Source organism: Pteronotus mesoamericanus, unplaced genomic scaffold (assembly GCF_021234165.1).
Source record: "Pteronotus mesoamericanus isolate MK-2021 breed Mesoamerican mustached bat unplaced genomic scaffold, CSHL_Meso_final contig_657, whole genome shotgun sequence".
Classification (NCBI taxonomy): domain Eukaryota; kingdom Metazoa; phylum Chordata; class Mammalia; order Chiroptera; family Mormoopidae; genus Pteronotus; species Pteronotus mesoamericanus.
The window spans coordinates 14571838-14591540 of NW_026555229.1; the positions used below are offsets into that span (position 1 = coordinate 14571838).

The 19703-nt window shown below is 36.2% G+C and overlaps 1 protein-coding gene across 2 annotated transcripts in view; it reads right to left on the minus strand.

Annotated features, from left to right (window-relative positions):
* CCDC186 (coiled-coil domain containing 186) overlaps positions 1 to 19703 on the minus strand; it is a 40453-nt gene that overhangs the window by 17732 nt on the left and 3018 nt on the right. The window contains exons 1-3 of one of the 2 annotated variants that reach the window (XM_054581555.1): positions 12659 to 13347; positions 7758 to 7884; positions 3672 to 3800 (exon numbers count right to left, since the gene is read on the minus strand). In XM_054581555.1, the coding sequence (XP_054437530.1) occupies positions 3672 to 3800; positions 7758 to 7884; positions 12659 to 13290 (888 nt within the window). In that variant the 5' untranslated portion in view covers positions 13291 to 13347. Of the gene's footprint in view, positions 1 to 3671; positions 3801 to 7757; positions 7885 to 12658; positions 13353 to 19703 lie in introns of those variants that run through there. The other variant, XM_054581554.1, reaches the window with a different exon arrangement.

Here is a 19703-nt window from a genome sequence, read left to right on the forward strand (position 1 = left end):
ATGAATGTATATTTTTGGTTTTGGTCTTTGAACAATATTCCCATGACGTGTCATGAAATTTTAAGAAAAAATTCAAAATTATTGATAAACAATACAACAAACACTTAACTATCACCCTGTTGGTGTGGCTCAGTTGGTTGGGTGCCGTCCCACAACATGAAAGGTCACAGGTTCGATTCCTGGTCAGGGCACCCGTCTAGGTTGGGGATTTGGTCCCTGGTAAGTCAGGGCATGTACGAGAGGCAACCAAATGATGTTTCTCTCTCACATTGATAGTTCTCTCCCTTTTTCTCCCTCCCTTCCCCTCTCTCCAAAAAATATATTTTTTAAAATCTTAAAAAAATTAGTATCATTAATATTTACTTTACCCTTTTCTATTCCTTTCACCTTGGTTGACACGCTTACCCCTCCAGATCTGCTTTCCCATACTTTCCTATCTGCCTTGTGCTACAGAAGGATGGCTGTCAGACCCCACGTCAACAGGTCCCCCGCCCTCATGCTTCCAGGAGGACTCAGCCAAAAGAAGCCACCAGGCAGCCTGGGGCAGGGAGGGAGAGCCGGCTCCACGGGCACCGGTCAAAGGCGCCTCCCTGGCAGATGCCTCTCCACACAGCTCTGTCTCCAGGTAGCACTCCCTGTGCCCTCTCCTATTGCTTTAGCCACAGGGTGACAAGGGTTACTCCGCCAGCCCCAGGATCCTCCTTTTTCCCTTGTCGGGCAAGCTAAGTTTTACCCAACCCTTTGTAAAGAGTCCTTTTATGAAATTCTCAAATCACCAGTTTCTGTTTTCTGCCAGGACCCTTACTGCATGGCCAAAAATTTCTAAAATCTATAGTCTTAGCTCCCTCACAAAAAGTAACAAAGTGCTAATTAATGATGATCTGATTTACAAAGAGCTTTCTAATGTATTTCACACTTAAGAATTATCTAACTGGATTAAGTGTGACATCAACATACTCATTTAAAATTCCTTGTTAGTATAAGCTGATACTCCATATTCTGAAATTTTCTACAATAAAACTTCTACAGATAGCCCTTCATTTTGGTAAATTTGTAGTTTGCAAATATGATGAAGCACATATTTACTTTAGAGAAGATGGAACCTTAAGCTTTAGGGATTTCCAATGGCATCTAGTAGTAAATATTAACCAATACTGTACCTAAATTGAAGGCAGTACAGCGTCAGGATAATATAAGAAAAGTTCCTATGCTCTCATGAAAAGTGACTGAAAAAGTCTGCTTCCAGGAGTTCTGGTACAGTGGGTAATCACATATAATAAACACTCCAAAATATTATACATACACAGATCAGTACTTTTTGAATAATCCAATTGGTATTTTTCTCCATAGAAATAGCCTACTAAATTTCAAGAGGAATTAAGAAAAACATTAGGGATGCCAGAGATCCCTGAGAATTTGACAATGTGCCTGCAGACAAGGATTGAGAAAACTGTGCTGGAACTAGCTAACAGAATTAGATAGGTTTTTATATAGTTAAATAACTGTACTTAGACAAAATCAGTTAATGGTAACATAAACTGTAAAAGAAGTCTGATTGCACAATAACTTTATGTTCACATAGTGGATTAGCTTTTGGGAATACAAACAAGAGTAAGTCTTGGCTTCTGTCCTGGAATAGCTCCTTACTTACTAAGAACAATATATAAACAAATATTATAATACAATGTAATTTCTAGTAGATGAATGTACAAGGTTCTTTGAAAACACAAAAATACTAACATTCCCTGGGAAGAGTTGGCATAAAGGGTGAAGGATGCTATACTTGAAAACTAGGTGCTATACTTGAAAACTAGGTGCTACACTTGAGCTAGACATTGAAGGTTAAGTAGGAATCGATAGACTATAAGGGGTTAGTCAAGGGGAGGAATTCAAGGTAGAGTGATTATCATGTGCAAATGCCTAAAAAACATAAAATAGCTGATACAGTTAGAAGACATCAGTTATTTTGAAGGGTTTAAATTTGGTGTGTTGGTTAAAGTGGGGAGAAAGTATTAACAGTTATAAAACAAAGAAAGGTAAAGATTAGATCCTGAAAGGAAAAAAGAATTATCTTGTCATGCTAATGATTGGAGATTTTTCCTATGGGCAATGGGAAACCAAAGGAAAATTTATAAATCTGAACCTTTTGTTAAATGTGTATTTCAGTAAGATGACGGGAGACCCCATGGAAATGGCACTGAGGCTAAAAGAAGTAGAAAAAACACAATCACAACAGATGAGGTAAAATAAAATAGATGAGGTTCTCGATCACAGCAGGGAACGTGCACCAGAGTGTTCTGTTACTCAGAGACTCTTTCATGGATCAGTTTCAAGGGAATAATCTGGGATCCTAAAAGTTCACACTTCTGGGTCCCACCCCAATAGTAGTAGCACCCACTTCAGAGAATTGTTGAGAGTACCATGTCAGTCTGTCTGTGGCACAGATAAAGGAAGAGAAGCCAGTAAAAGTTTCGGATTTGACCAGCTTACGATGTTTATCATTTACTTCAATAAAGATAAAGCATGAAGAAGATAATCAACAGGATTCAACAGGCAGTTAAAATTATTGGTGTATTAAGTAGGGGGAAAGCAGTTACAAAAAAAGACGTGCATTATTAAATTGCAATCAAGTGTGGGGGGAATGTAACTATGCACAATATACCAGGGTCTGTCCAGAAAGTATCCAGCCACATACCATGAAATATAGACACATTTATTGACGAAGATACAAGATACAAGAAACACTGTACACTGGACTATGATGCCTTAGTCCCCTTTCAAGCAGGGACCGAGGACCCCACATAGTTCTCCCAATCCCCATCAGCTGCCCTGTTGTATTTTCCTGAATCTCTTCGGCAGTCTGAAATCTCTTCGCCTTCAAAAGTGATTTTAGTTTTGGGAAAAACCAGAGGTGGCAGGGTGCCAAATCTGGGCTGTAGGGGGGCTGAGTCACCTGGGTGATTTAATGTTTTGCCACAAAACTCTGCACGAGACATGATGTGTGAAGGGGCAGGCTGTCGCGATGAAGCTGCTAATCACCAGTTGTCCATAGCTGCAGCCTTCTGAATCATCCAAATAGTTTCCATGGAGGAAAGCTTAATGCAAAATTTGATGCAGATTCATTGCTATACTCACTCAGTTATTCTGAATGTGGCGGCCACAGAGTACACACATGCTCACTCAATGGTGTCTACTGCCCTCACTGAGTAGTACAGTGAAGTTGTCATGGTTCACACATGCGCATTACAGTCCACTCTCCTTGGCTGTCAGGTTACATTGCTATTGTGCAAAATGTTCTCATTATATTAACAACAGCTGGACTTTTTCTGGACAGACCTCATATATGCATACATATACCCAAAACATCAACTATTAGCTATGGAACAAGGAATGGAAAGTAAAGAGATTGGGAGCAGGAAGTGAGAAATAGAAATGAAGAGGGACTTTCATTTTTTATTCTCTACATTTCCTTTAGTTATTAAATTATTTTTTGTAGGAAGAATGTTCTTTATGTATTGCTTTAGCATTTTTGAAAATGTTAATTTTTACAGAAATAAAATTGCCCATTCCTAATACACCACTGATGTCCAAAATCATCTAACTAGATTAGTTTACTTTAATAAACGAGAGAATCATCAGAAAGAGAATGATGATAATACATTGAAAAATACCTGTTCCGTCCGATGGGCCATCTCCTTGTGTAACTGCTGAACTGTGTTTTTAGCAGCAATGTCTTGAGCTATTAATTTATCTTTGGAAGCTTTAAGTTCTTTATTAAGTTCCTCTATTCTTGATTCTAACTACAAAGAAAATTATTTCCAGATTATTTTTATAGCTGTATCAAACAAATCACCAATACCAGACATAAACATAAACAATGTAAACAAACACAAAGAATGCAATGAGTACTTCAAAAAGTAAATGTCAGCAACATAGCTGTATCTCATTAAAATTACATTAGTATAAATCTGAAGCAGATTCTGATAAGATGGATGGTAAACTCGAGAGTAATTACTATGGAAATAACTAAAAAACTCAGCATTACACACTCAATGCAAAAGAAAGCAGTACTGAAAAAATAGGGCAACAAAATGACATGAAAAAAAAATAAATGGAAGCCATAAACCCAACTCTCAATAATAACATTAAATAAGAGTGGATTAAATAATATCAAAAGGCAGAGATCGTCAGACTGGAATAAAAAATAAGATCCAAAATATGCTGTCTACAAGAGACACTTTAGATTCAAAGGTATAAATAGACTGAAAGTAAAAGGACAGGAAAAGATAAATCATGCAAACAGCAACCATAAGAAAGAGTGGCTGCACTAACATCAGACAACATAGGCTAAAATAAAAAATTTACTAGAGATAAAGGAGGAAATTTTATAAGAGTAAAAGGGTCAATACAGCAGAAAGATCTGACAATTATAAACATATATGCACTTAAGTTACACAGCACAAAAATACATGAAGTAAAAACTGACAGAAATGAAAAAGGAAATAGACAATTTCCTTTAGCTGAAGACTTCAGTACCTCACTTTCAATAACCTAGACAAAAGGTTAACAAGAAAACAAGAGACTTGAACCAAACTATGAAATCACTAGACCTAAATATCTATACAACACTGCCTCCAGAAACAGCAGAATATACATTCTCATCAAGTGCACATGGAATATTCTCTAGGACAGAATATACACTAGGTCATAAAACAAGTCAGTTGAAATTATGTAAAGTATCTTCTCCAATCATAATGGAATGAAGTTAGAACTCAGTAACAGAGAATAAATATGAAAAATTTACAAATATGTAAAAATTAAACACCTAAATAGCCAATGTGAGAAATCACAGGGGAAATTTAAAAATACTAGGTGATAAATGAAAATAAAGATGCAACACAGTAAAACTAATGGGATGTATCTAAAGCAGTCCTTTGAGGGAAATTTATACCTGTAAGTGCCTATATGAAAAAAAAAAAAAACACAACAAAAATGATCTCAAATCAGTAACCTAAACTTCCATCTTAAGACACTGGAAAAAGAATAGGAAACTAAACCTAAATCCAACAAAAGGAAGGACACAATGAAATTAGAGAAGGAATTAATAAAATAAAGAATAGAACAGGGAAAAAAATCAACAAAAAAAAAATGGTTCTTTGAAAAGATCAACAAACCTGACAAACCATTAGCTAGATTGATCACTGGACTCTAAATGAGAGACATACTGACCTTACAGAAATAAAGAGAATTATGAACAAATACTAAGAACAATTTAACTTATGAAATGAACAATTTCTAGCAAAACCGGCTCAAGAATAAACAGAAAATCTAAATAAATCTACAATAAGATGTTGAATTAGTTATCAAAAAATAAAAAATTACACACAATGAAAAATTCAGGCTCAAGTGACTATAAGTAAATTCTAGCAAACAGTTAATGAATTAATACCAATTCTTCACAAACTCTTCCCCCTAAAAGAAGGAGCACTCTCCAACTCACTCTAGGAGGTCAGTACTGCCCGGACACCAAAGCCAGGCCAAGACTCCACAAGAAGAGAAAGCTGTAAGACCAGTATGTCTTATAAATATAGATGGAAAAATTATCAACAAAATACTAACAAAGCCATCCCACAATATATCAAAAACGATTATGCACCTGGTTTAACATCCAAAAATCAATTAAGGTAACACACCGTATAAATAGAACAAAAACCACACGATCATGCCAATAGATGCAGAAAAAGCATCTGATAAAATGCAATACTCTTTCAAATAAAATATTCAACAAATCAGAAATAAAAAGCATCTGTAAAAAACCCACAGCTAACATTGTGCTTAATGGTGAAAGACTGAATGCCTTCTCCCTAAGAATAGGATGAGAGAAGGATGTCTAATCTTGCCACGTGAAGCTGGCATTTTATTAGAGAGTCCAGCCAGGGCAGTGAGGCAGGAAATGAAATAAAAAGCACCCAAATTAGAAAGGGAAGAAGTGGAGCTCTCTATCTGAAGATGGTATGATCTTGCACTCAGAAAATGTTAAATTTACAAAATATTTTTAAAATGAGTTCAGCAAAGTTACAAAATATAAAAAAATGAATTGTTTCTATACACTTAAAATTAGCAATCTGAAGATGAAATTAAGGAAACAATTCCACTTACAACAGCATCATAAATAATAAATTACCTAGGAATAAACTTAACGAAGGAAGTGTAAAATGTATAGTCTGAAAACTATAAAACACTTGAAAGAAATAAAGATCTAAATAGATGGAAAGACATCCCATGTTTATGAACTGGAAGACTTGCTATTTTTAAGATGGCAATGCTCTCCAAATGAGTCTACCAATTCGATGCAATCTCTAACAAAAACCCAGATGGCTTCACTGTAGAATGACAGACATACAGTAAAATTCACATGGAAATACAAGGAACTGGTAACAGTCAGTCTTAAAAAGGAGAACAAAATTCAAGAATGCACACTTCCCAATTTCAAAACTTACTATGAAACAAGAGGAAACAAGACAGTGTGGTACTGGTACAATGACAGACATATGGATCAATGAAACAGAATTGAGACTCTAGAAATAAACCCATTTATCAATTGATTTTCAACAAGAATGCCAAGAGCATTCAAGAAAGGAAGGATAGTTTTTCCAACAAATGGTTATGAGACAACTAGATAGCCATATACAAAAGAATGAAGTTGAATCTTTACATCATACCATACATAAAAATTAAATCAGAATGAATCGAGACCTGAATATAAAAGGCAAATTGAAAATCCCTTAAGAGAAAAACAAGATTGTCTTCATGGTCTTAGATTTGGCAATGGAATCCTGCATATGATGCCAACTACATGAGCAATGAAAGAAAAAAACAGATAAACTGACATCATCAAAATTTAAAACTTCTGTGCTTCAGTGTACACTATCAAGAAAGTGAAAACACCACTCACAAAAGACACTATTTGCAAATCATATATCTGATAAAGACTTATACTCCACGATATAAAAATACCTATCACAACTCAACAATAAAACAAATTAAAAAAATGAGCAGAAGACTTAAATATTTACCCAGAAATATCTATTTAAGATATACAAATGAACAAGGAGCATAGGAAGGGATGTTCAACTTCACTGGTCATTAAGGAAATACAAATCCAAACCGCAAGACATCACTCTACACCCATCACGGTGCTATTATCAGGAAGTCCAACAACAAGTGTTGACAAGGATGTGGGGAAACTGGACCCTCATACTTTGGCTCCTCAAAAGTTAAACACAGATTTATCATTTGACAATTCCACTCCTAGAATATACAGCCACAAGAAGGAAGGAAAATGAAGAAAAAGGAGAGGCAAGGAAAATCAAGGCTGGGGAAGCCAGCTAGTTGGATAAAATTTGAAGTAGGAGGGCCAGTCTTCACAGTGTAGTTTATATTAAACTGTAAATTCAAAAATACTCTAATGCCATATATAAAATTTTTAGGTATATATTGTTTCTTCTTTTAATTGGTAAAAAAGTCTATTTGACTGCCAAATCAAATCTTTTCTACTCAAATTTCTACCACCTATAGAATACAATCACAACTATCATACACAATTAATGACCCAAACTTCATAAAAAAGAATGCTTTACATACCAAGCAACCCTCTAATTTAAAATACAAAACTTTTATTCATACACAAATTTTCAGGAATGTATTTATTTTATAAATTGAAGTGTAGTCTTTTAAAGATTTCAGTTTCTTTTTACCTGTTTAATTGTGTTCATGTGCTGCTTCTCTGTTTCTGTTCTTTTTTTTAATTCTTCTCTTAAATTATCTTTTTCTGAACATATGTCTAAGATGAGCTCCTGATGCTTCTTATTTTCTTTAATTAACCTAAATATGAAAAGGGCAGTATTAAAAAAAATAATTTAAAAAGGAGATTTGGAATGTAATCCTTTTGCAGATTAGGGTTTAGATACTTACGATTAATAAATCAACACTTCTAAGTACTCCTTTTGTAACAGTACATTACACTTTGGAAAAAAAAAATTCTCCGGCCAGTCAAGCTGTTAACCTTTTCCTAGAAATTTGTGTATTTCAAATCAAGCGGGTGTACCCTGCTGTAAGAGCACCGCACTCTTTCAAGTTTCTGCCCTTGGGCATCTCAGTTATGTACTTCGGTCCCTTCAGCACCTGGGCCCCCTCAGATCAGCAGTTCTCGACCAAAGGCAGTTCTGTCCCTCCAGGCATTTGCGGGAACACTTCTGGCTGCCGAAACAGGGGTGGCGCGCGCTGCTGGCTTCTTGTGGGTGGAGGCCAGGGATGCTGCTAGGCACTTTACAGTGTCCAGGACAGCTGCCACCACCAAAGAATGATCTACCCCAAATGCCAACAGTGCTGAGACAGAGAAGTCTTGCTTTAGATTTTAAAAACACTTCAATGATATTTTCAGTGTTAGAGTAGTCAATGGAAAATAACAAAAGCTTAAGCAGAAGTTTCGTTTTCAGTCCCCTAGAAAAGTATAAATAAAACCATAAAAATTACCTGCAATAAGGTAAAATGCTCAAAAAGGTTAACAGCTGATAGTTGAGGATTATTAATAGCAACAGCTATTACTTAACATTTATTGCACAATTACTAGTTATTAAGTTTAGCTTTAAGTGCATTGTTTCATGCAATATTCATGTCTATGTAATAATTGTTATCTTTTTCATGAATTAAAAAGAAAAACAAAACTGAAGCCTAGAACGTGTTTCAGTTCATATAGTTAGTAAGCGGTTGAACTGAGATTTGAGCCCAAGTCTAATTCTACAGCCGAGGCCTTTACATCTTCTACTTCGAAGATCTCTCACTCAGCAAATGCTTACAGGGTACCTGCTATGTATCTATATTATTCTGCATGTCAAAAGTACGTAAGCAAACCGTCCCTGCCCACATGGAGCATACATTCTAAGGGAGAATATTAAAATAAAAAACAAATAGATGTATAGTAAAATGCCAGGCAGTGGGTAAGTTCTAGAAACAAAACTGAAGGGGGGCAAGAGAACTGAGAGTAACTTCAGCTGTGACTTGAGATGCAGTTTGGGTAGCCCACCCTAAGGACCACAGGACTATGTTGAGAAAGCAAGTCATACAGGTATTTGGGAAAGAGAAAAATGTAGCATGCAAGTTTATTCAAGCTGTTTTGGTCATAGTTGTTTAGCTGAAATTATTTATACAAGGTGTATACCCAAGTTGTTGTAGAAGCACAAGAATCACAAGTAAACAATTTAGGAAGGGAGAAATGAAGAGCAGCAAGCCCTGAAATTATTCTTACATGCCAACTGCACATCCTATACACAGACAGTTCATAATGAAGAATTCTGGTTGGGATCTTGGAAAATAATACTAGTATTAGACCATAGGGGAATGGATATATAAAACAAAGACATCTGGCAATAGATGCATTCATGAAAATCAAGGCCAAAGGAACTGAAAGGCAGTTTTAGAGCTAACCTGAGTCACAAAGCTTTTAATTTGGAATTAAAAATATTATGTATATAACAAAAGATTAACCTAGATTTAAAAATGACAGTGCCTGACATTTATATAATGCCTTAATCTACACAAAGCAATCCCATCAAGTAAGTATCATCCTCCTCATACAGAGGAAAACTCGTTGGCTCAGAGGCTGATCTGGCCAACGAAAAAGGGCTCGCCAATGGCCAGGGGGGCCTTCCAGCTCCGGGGTTCTGGGCAGAGCTGTGTTACCCCAGTCTACCACGCTGCTGCTGTTCAGACAGGGCACAGTAAAAAGGAAGAATTAAATGTATCTAAAAACATTAGGAATATAGTAAAAAATTAGTAACTTGTAACTAGTTCATTTCAGATACCACATGAAAAATCCTCTGAAACCAAACTCACTAGGCTCACATTTTAACTTGGCCATTTATAGACATGTGATCTTGAACAAGTGCTTAATCTCTTTGTGCTTCAGGTATCTCATCTGTAAAATAATAAATAATAGTTCATACCAAATAGGGTTATTGTGAGGATTCTGTGAGTTAATATTCATAAAGTGCCAGGCACATAATTAACAGCATGTTTGTTGCTATTATTAATAAAAGTAAATCTTATCATTTACAAGAGAGGCATCAAAGTGATTAAGAGTCCAGATCTATGGAAAGTGGGAAGAGGCATCAGGGATAATCTCAAGGGGAAGGTCTTTGGATAGCAGGAAAACAAGAAAGTTACCCTAAAAAGCAAGAATGGCAGAAACACTGTGGTTCAAGTACAAAGTCATATAGTTTATTCATAATAACAACATTCTAGGAAAAATATAAGTAGGCACAGCAGCCACTAGTTTTGGGGCAGCATTGTAGTAAAATGGCCTTGGAGTCTCAAAACAGATCTGTACATTCATATTCACAGCAGCATTATTCACAATAGCCAAAAGGTGGAAGCTACCCAAATGTCCATTGATGGATGAAAGGATAAACAAAATGTGGTATATGCATATAATGGAATGTTTATTACTCAGCCTTAAAAACGAAGAAAATTCTGACATATGCTACAGTATGAATGAACCTTGAAGACACCTGCTGAGTGAAATAAGACGGTCACAAAAGGCAAATTACTGTATGATTTCATTTATATGAAGTATCAAGAAAAGTCACACTCTTAGAAACAAAATATAGCCGATCCCTGAACATCATGGGGAATGGGGCACAGATGAAAATCCATGTGTAGCTTTTGACTCCCCAAAAACTTTACTAATAGCGTACTGTTGACTAGAAGCCTTATTGATAGTCAATTAACAGATATTTTGTATGTTATATGTATTATATACTGTAGTCTTACAATAAAATTAGAGAAAAAAATGTTAAGAAAATCATAGAAATAAAAAATACATGCACAGTACTGTATGTATATATTTAAATAAAAAGCCATGTAAAAGTGGACCCACATAGTTCAAATCAATGTTGTCTAAGGGTCAGCTGTAGAATGGCATTTGCTAAGGACTAGGAACAGGGGAAAAAAAGAGTTGTTTAGTGGGTAGTTTCAGATTTGCCAGATGAAAAAGCAATGGAAATCAGGTGCACAACAATGTGAATATAATATACTTAACACTACCCAAATGTACACTTAAAAATGACTAAGATGATAAATTTCATGTTGTGTATTTTATCACAATTTGAAATAAAAATTAAAAAATAGTAAAAAAGAGGGGCTCTAGATGCTAAAAGATTAAATTCATTGGATGAACCAAGGAAGGATGAGCTGGTTTGGGAAAGACCGATCCACTTGGCAAGATAATCTGAAACAGACTGGCAGCTGATAATCTGAAGGCAAGACTGGAAGCGAGTTATGATTAAAGGCCAATTACATATCCAGCAGTACTTGAATTATGCTGTATTTTCTTCTGTCATCCTCCTCTGGTGTGTAAGCTTCCTCCTCCTCTTTCTCTACACATATACACCTCCCATTCAAGTATCATTTTTTAAGAATCAGCCTGTATTTTAGTGAAGACTTGCATGGTTTGTTTTCCTTTCTTAAAGGTTACAAAACAGTGCCTCAATATATGCATCGCTTCCACAGATAAATCTATAATAAAAATATAGCACAATATAATACTATTAGGAAAAAATAAAGTGAAATTAAACTCATTAAAATAAAAGCTAACTCCACAAATACAAGAGGTCCAAAATCAACTATACTGTTATTTACTGAATGATAATCAACAAATTCTTCTGTTCACTAAATTTTAGTTTTTTTAACCAATGAATTTACAATGCGGATTTTTAGGAAAAATTATTTTATAATTTCTCATTTCCTTTGAATTACTCAGTATTTTTTTTTTACAGATTTTATTTATTTTTATTTTTAGAGAGAGGAGAAGGGAGGAAGAAAGAGAAAAAGCACCAATATGCTACAGAAACATTGATCAGTTGCCTCTCACATGCCCCCAAATGGGGACCTGGCCTGCAATCCAGGCACATGCCCTGACTGGGAATTCAACCTGTAACCTTTTGGATCACAGGCCCGCACTCAATCCACTGAACCACACCAGCCAGAGCTGAGCTACTATTAGTTCTGTACAGCATTTTGACAATATGCTCAACATTCTTTCAAAACTGAAAAATTTGAGTTGCCTTTTATAAATATTTCTAGATCTTTAATAAAATACTCTTTTAGGTTTATATATTAAGATGTAAAGCAAACATATTTTGAATCATATTAAAAATATCGACTTTATATATACATGTTTACATAAGCTAATGTATGACAGGTATATAATATATACAGGGGTGGGCAAAAGTAGGTTTACAGTTGTGAGTGCACAAAATACAGTTTATTCTTGTATTATTACTTGTTAATTATTATATTATTTATTTGTATTACAACTGTAAACCTTTTGCCCACCCAATTAAAAACACTGATGTACACCTATTTCTAAAATAACGAAGATAAAATACCACATTCTACAAAAACACTTATAAATACCTACTCAAACTTGACCTCTGCTTAATTATTCACCAAATACATACTTGTTGACTAACTACAATGTGCATGACTCTATTGCGGAATTAGAAGCAGACAAGATGATATCTTCCTTTAAAGAATGCCATCTTTAATCCCTGTGGAAAAAAATAACCTGAAGGGAAAAAAAAAACAAAAAACAACTTACTTCTTTATGGTGTTCTCCTGCTGCAAATATTTATCCTGCACACACTTTTCAAACATAATTAATGCACGTTCTCCCTTGTTCATTCCATTCGGTACTCGATACTCTGCAAAATCTGTAGACAGGAGCTCAGATTCTATTTCTTCTAACAAATCCTCTGATGCTGAAACACTCTTTATTTTTGAAATAAGTTTCTTGGTGCAATCTGTATCATAGGGACTTTCTGAGTAAGTCTTTTGAAGAGTTGCATTTGCAAACGCAGGAGACGTTAATTCCGCCAGTATTTGAGTTACTGTCTGTTCTGTTTCATTTGTTTTAAAAACTCGCTTTGTAAAATCTCCATCAGGAAAATTAGCTATTTGTTCAGTCTCTACTCGGCATGTGTTTGTTTTACCACGAGAATTCTCACCTCCACCGTGATCTGGAACATAATTTTCCTCTGCTTCAATCTGATTAGTATGTTCATCAGGCCGACATGAAGTTTTATCAAAATTTAATGACGACGGTTTGGACTCGTTTTCTAAGCTGCTGCTTTCATCACCAGAAAACGAGTCGCACGAGTCTTCCTTTAACACAGATGTTTTCCCAATACTTTTTTCCGAGGAAACGGCGGCTCCGTGCTCTCTCTCTGACATGCTGACCGGCACCAAGTTACACTGTATTTCTTCCAATCTGTTCCTGATCTTCGTTTTACATCCTAAGTCAAAACATCAAAATTTAAAAAGGAAAGTTTTTTAAAACCACGATCCCATATGCATTTGCACATATCCCATGATGTGGAATAACTAAGGCCACAACTTTACCACTAATTATTCCTTTAAGAGCCATTCCCTGAGGCGGGAAAAAAGAAGAGAGCGCCCCGGCCAAGCGTGCCATGACCACTGGGGTGCTCCAAAGCCTCACTCTCTCCCCTCCAATTCGGTCGCACCGCTCCACTGCGGGTGCAGCCTGCCCTTCTTCAATCACCCCCGTAAGACGCGGGTTGGGTACGGAATAAGACTGGTGACTGGAAGATCAGTGCCAAAGAATTGTTTAGAATTCCTTCAGCTCCATAGGAAGAAAATGAGTATCTCAAGAATCTGTAATAAAATACTGGGGAAATAAGACAGCAATGAAAACACCAGAAGAGGAATTGCAATCTAAAATAATAATGCAAGACACATTACCACTTGAGGTGGTGAACATACAATACAACATACAGATGATGGATTACAGAACTGTAAACCTTAAACCTATGTAATTTTACTAACCAATGTAATCCCAATAAATTCAACAAAAAAAGACATATTACCGATGACAAAAAGTTACTGAGAAGGAAAACCGTTTATAACAAAACACACAGTTACCTACAACCCAAACACCTAGAGCCGAGCTGAAAAAAATTACAGTGTAAAGCATCCCTGGCAGAAATTCATTTTTCATTCAGGCCAGGATCCAGGAAGTACCATGGTGATTTCCAAACATGTTCATCAAAAATAAATAATAATCTGTGCAACACAAATAGAGGCTATATGCAAAGCCTACGTTTTGTAAAAGCAACATCTACTAAACTAATGCAACCATTTTAGAATACATTTGTATGCTATATATAAGGGTTACTATTGCAGCTATTTCCTGAAAATAATTCAACTTCAAAATTATCCTGAGACTGATAAATATAAAACACTCCCGCAATCTTTATTTAAAAAAAGAAAAAGGGGAATTGTCAACTTCTCTTGTCAGACTCCAACACAGCAGATAAATTACTAGAGTCATATCAAGTTGGGTAAAAATGTGGGCAGATCACAGTTTTGACAGAAGCTAGGAAAGAAATAACTCCAGATGGAAGATGAACTTATAAAAAACAAAGCAGAAAGATTGACTTTTTTGAATAACAGAAAGATTCATGCTCACTTTGGTCTATGATGGAGGTGGTAGTCCGAAGATGGTGAAAAGGTAAGAGAAGATGGTCAGGTGGAATGCTCAGAACGATAGGCAGGAGTGATTTTTGCTCAGGACGATAAATACAACCAACTTGTGTATGCCTGATTAATCTATTGAGCTTCTGGCATACAGGAGGTTCTCAAAAATGTGTTGAATTAAAACACAGAGTGACATGATATAACTAGTATTTGAGAAACACTATTCTAGGAATGCAGGAAACAGGAAGAATAATTCTAAGAAAGGAAAAGATGACCAGCTTGTTTGTCAAACACTGTCTTTTAATTTAAACTGTCCTTTGAGGTATCAACTAATATTGACATTGGCCTTAACAGTAAGAATTACCTAGCTGTGAAACGTATTGCAAAACAATCAAATGGAAATTATCATTCTCCTGCTGCATATATGTTATAACTAAGACAAAGTCCACACTTGTATTAAAGCTTGGTTTAGACAATACAAATAAATGCAGTAAGTTCATAATTAAGACCTCACAAGTATGCTGTATTCCAAAATCTAGGACAAAGTAAAATCACTCTCCAACAGGGGCACTATATATCTACATTACCTTAAAGTAATTCACTTTAAGAGATAACCTGCAAATGTGTTGCTGCTAAATTTGAATTTCTAATTTAGAAAGTAATCGTAAAAGCTAACGAAGGACATAGTTTTAAACATCATAATTAGCCCATTATGTTATCAACTGAGGTAGAACTCAGAGCTGACCAAAACGTAATGGATTGAAGAAAAAGAATCTTAGTAAGTCCATAAAGGCATTGTGTCTCTCCAGAATAGACGGCGCAAGTGAGAAGAAACTTGGTCATTTGAGAACTTTATGAATCTTGATTGAGTCAAACTTTGTCCGAGACCAAAAAAAAAAAAAAAAAGAAAGAAAGAAAGAAAAGCACTACGCAAAACATTGGTTCTTATCCTCTCATCCAGCTGTTGCATTTTTCCAGGGTTTCAGTCCTCAGCTTTCTTTTCCCTCCCAAATTTTATCCACTTAAGTAACTTGAACCAACAACTCATAGTTGACACCCACATTATTTTCAGCCCTGTGTCCCTGAGTTAATGAATTATCCATACCTTCATTTTAACTGTTATCTACATTAAAATCTCCATCTGAGTATAAGGATTTCCACTGAACGTTGCACCACAGCCTCCCCCTTAAACAGCTAAATCTAAAATCATAAGTACAGCTCCAGTAATGGAGCACTCCCAGCTAATCTGTCAGTGGTAAAGTTTTTCTTGGCCATGACTCCTTCCTTTCCTTTGTCCTGTTTTACCAATTTCATGTCTCCTACAATTAATTATACCCTCCTTTCTACTGTCACTCTCCCCACCTGCAACCCAATCCAGGCCTGACTGCTCCACACCTGGGACACGTGAACTGCCCCATCTCACTCCATTCCTCCCTCCCGTTTTCCTTCCTGCAATTCCAATGGGAGGATAGAGGTTAATGAAAACGACAAATGACTTCAGACAGCACTAGGGCAAGTGTCACCCTATCCAAAGAAGGAATGGATGTTTTTAATATCATTGGCTCTGCAAAAGGGCAATAGAAGGGGCCCTATGAAGGGGGCCCCCAATTGCAGAAGGGGCCAGGAAGCTACCACATTGCCTCTAAAAATAGCCACACACAGACTCTCCACAGAGCACACCAATCATCAAGTGCCACAAGATGAATTAGAGTGAGGTCAGGGCTACCGTTTCCCTCTCCAGAGGTTCAGGTACTGAGAACCCTGTCCCCACGGACCGGTCGCCTTCGCCCTCCTGCACAAGGGCTGGCTTGGAGGAGGAGATGGAGCGCAGTTCAGAGCAGGATTACACCTGTTCTTCAATCTAAGCCGCAGGGAACAAAAGCCTCAACCTTTCTTCAGGGAGAAGAATGTCTGTGTTTTTTGTGGCTCATTTTTGTTTTTTTAAATTATTGAAACCTGTCTTAATTTCTGGATTTTTTTTTTAGTAATCAGAAGTGACAGAAAACACATCAAACCAAGACAGTATTAAGGAACTGCACTTGAGAAGGAAGTGGAGGGGAAATGGGGGTGTTTTACACAGTATGACTGGAGACCCATTAAGGAAGAAAAAAAGAAAACAACAAACATTGCATGTCTGTACCTCGGAGCTATGACCGCTTCAGTAGACCAGCTGTACTCCTTTTCCAATCTTCTCTCTCAACACATTCCTAAAACCCTAGTACTTCTCTACTCTCTACTCTCTACCAGTCCCTGACCAGTCTACTCACGATTTCACCAGTTTGCTCACTGACATTTCCAGGGCTCTGCTCCTCCCTCCAGAACGTCCATCCCATTCTTCTCTCCAGAACCGAATGACATTTAAAGGACTGATTGTAACGCTGTATCTTCCTCCAAATTTTCCCTCATCACAAGTACAAAAATTATTTCAAGTAAATGACAACATACTGCACTTATCCTCGTCAAGCAGTCAGGCCTTCCTTGTGACATTTCTTTTAAAATGACCTCTGTACCTGTGAGGAGGAACCTCACTCAGGACTGATTCAAACTTTTTAAATTTCCAACAACAGTTAACAATAAATAGGTAAATAAATCTACCAAACATACTCTCTACTACACTTACACTCACTTTTCCAAATGCTGTTCAGCGGTTCTCAACAGTGTGGGACCCACGGGGTTTACACAAGAATCCGGGGGACTGACCAGCATTTAGCGAATGGGAACCAGGTTACAACAAGCCTCACAATGTACAAGACAGCACAAAACAACAAAATTTGTCACATTCTGCTGAATCTTCATCTAGGTTAAAAAAAAAACCACCCAATTTTATAATTACTTCAGCTTCGACTCTGTTTTACTATTATCCTCCTATAAATGACAGAATGCTTAAAGGACAAGTACTTTCCATACTGTTGCTCAGTAATATGCCCATGACTTTTGAAAAAGTCTTCATATTAAATGGCACCTGATAACCAACCACTCAGCTTTCAAAGTCTGTTTTCTGATGCTTAAACGAATACTTCAATGGAGGCAAAAGAAAAAGGAGAGGGGTTAACGAAGATCTATGTGTATGTATGTACAAAGCCATCACCAAAGATGAAATAACTATACAACAGTGGGGGGAGGGGGCCACAATGCACTTGATTCTGTCCATGATTAAACGTGGCGGGGTGGGGAGGGGGAACAGCAGAGTCCCCTGGCGGGCCTCTGCTTGGCAACGCGTATACAGGCCAATTTGGTTGCTGTCCAAGTGTTTTGGGGGATGGGGAGAGGGAGAGTTGCCATCAAAGCTACTGAGGATGGGATAATCTAGAAGTAGATTAAAGGGGGAGAATGTAAAACTAGATGCTTGTTTACAAGACTGTTTTAATAAGTGCTTGTATAAATTAACTCATATAGATATAGTGATTACAATAATAGATTACAATCTCTTTTGCTTTTAAAGAGTAACATAGATTGACTTTAGCAACTATAACTCATTAGGAGAAAATACTGTATTTAAAACTTAGAGTACAGTCACAAAATCCTCTTAATGCAGCACTTTTTTCTCCAAACTAGTTTGTTTCTGACACAGTACTACAGGACCAATTCACACTTCTAAGCTGCTTCAGAGCAGTGAGAACTGGTTTCGCTCTGACTGGAGCTCATCAGCTGTAGGCAACTGGTCGAGAAACTTTTTCTTTTGGTTTGTTTTTTTTTTTTTTTTTTTTCGGCCTGAAGGCACCCATTATCCACCTTGGATTTTATTTCTTAGGAAACAACTTGCATTCCTACAAAATTATTTCCATGCAAGAGCCATATAAATGAAAACACTGTAACAGCTTTGTTTTCCCACTAAATTAGCAGTATAAACAACAAAAAACCTAAGCTTATTCAATAAATTGCAAATACAAATGAATTCAGTCCACAGAGGTTAGTAACAGGCCTCATACAAAAGTACCAAGTCAGAAACACATTTCCAAACTCGATATTAATTCATTCACCAAATATGTATTGAGCATGTACTATGCACAGGCATTGTTCTATGCTTTGGGAGCAGAGCAATAAATAAGCCTTCTTTTATCGAGTTTACATTCTGATATAGGGGACCAATACATAGAAGCTCTATATTAAACTTTTTACTTTTGGTGTTTATAGTATTTTAATTTGAAGATCTGTCAGTGCTATCTGTGTAAGTTTTTTTTTAACATCCAACAGAAAAATCTGACTCATTTCAGTATAAATATTATTTATAATAAACTATAAATTTTTAAATTATAAACTGCACCATTTATATCTCAAATAATACAAACTGCATACTTTTCAAATAATTTCCATTAATATAAGCAAGTAAAGCCTGTGAGAGCATTCCTGTTTTTCAATATAATGGTTTACCATCCTTTGAAGGACAGATACATGGAAAGGGTTTTTACATAGTCCCCAAATACACTTTGAAAGCAGCATAATCAAATTAATAACTTATCTTTCTGAGGAGCTCTAACAAGGTTCTGATACCACGATTAAAGTCAGGAGCAATACATTGAATCAAAAAACATCCACAGTCCAACATAGTGTGATCTCAATCCCCAGGTAAATGAGTTTTAATAGCATTAACTTTAAAATACAAACACTTCCCTGGATAGTTTTGAAAAATAGAATAAAGTAACAGAACAGAAAAGAACCTGTGTAAGAAACATGAAAACCTTGTTTCACATGGGGAAAGTATCTGACACTGTGAAGTTCATAGAAGGTGAATTTATGCAAATAAAATTCTACTTTTAAAAGATTAAAAACTGAGCTGGCCTACTTCAAAGAATTCTAGATTAGTATGATCAAAAGGAAAAAATGTTTTGTAAAGTATTCACATTCTAACTAAGCTTTTGGGTAAAATTTAACTTTAATATATTGAATTTCCTTTACATGAAATATAATCACTATATTTTAAAAGCTGCCTTTAGTCCACTAGTTTAAAAGGTGTATTATATGAGCCCAAGTTCAATTATCCCTGTGGGGGGTTCTTAATCTTTGCACCCACAAAGCAGGATGAATTTTTGGGTACATGCATTACATCACACACACACAAAAAGACATTAAAAAGACTCAAGGCAATTGATGCAGCAGGATCTCCCTCAAAATAGTACCAAATCCCCTGAGAGGATAATAGGAGAAAC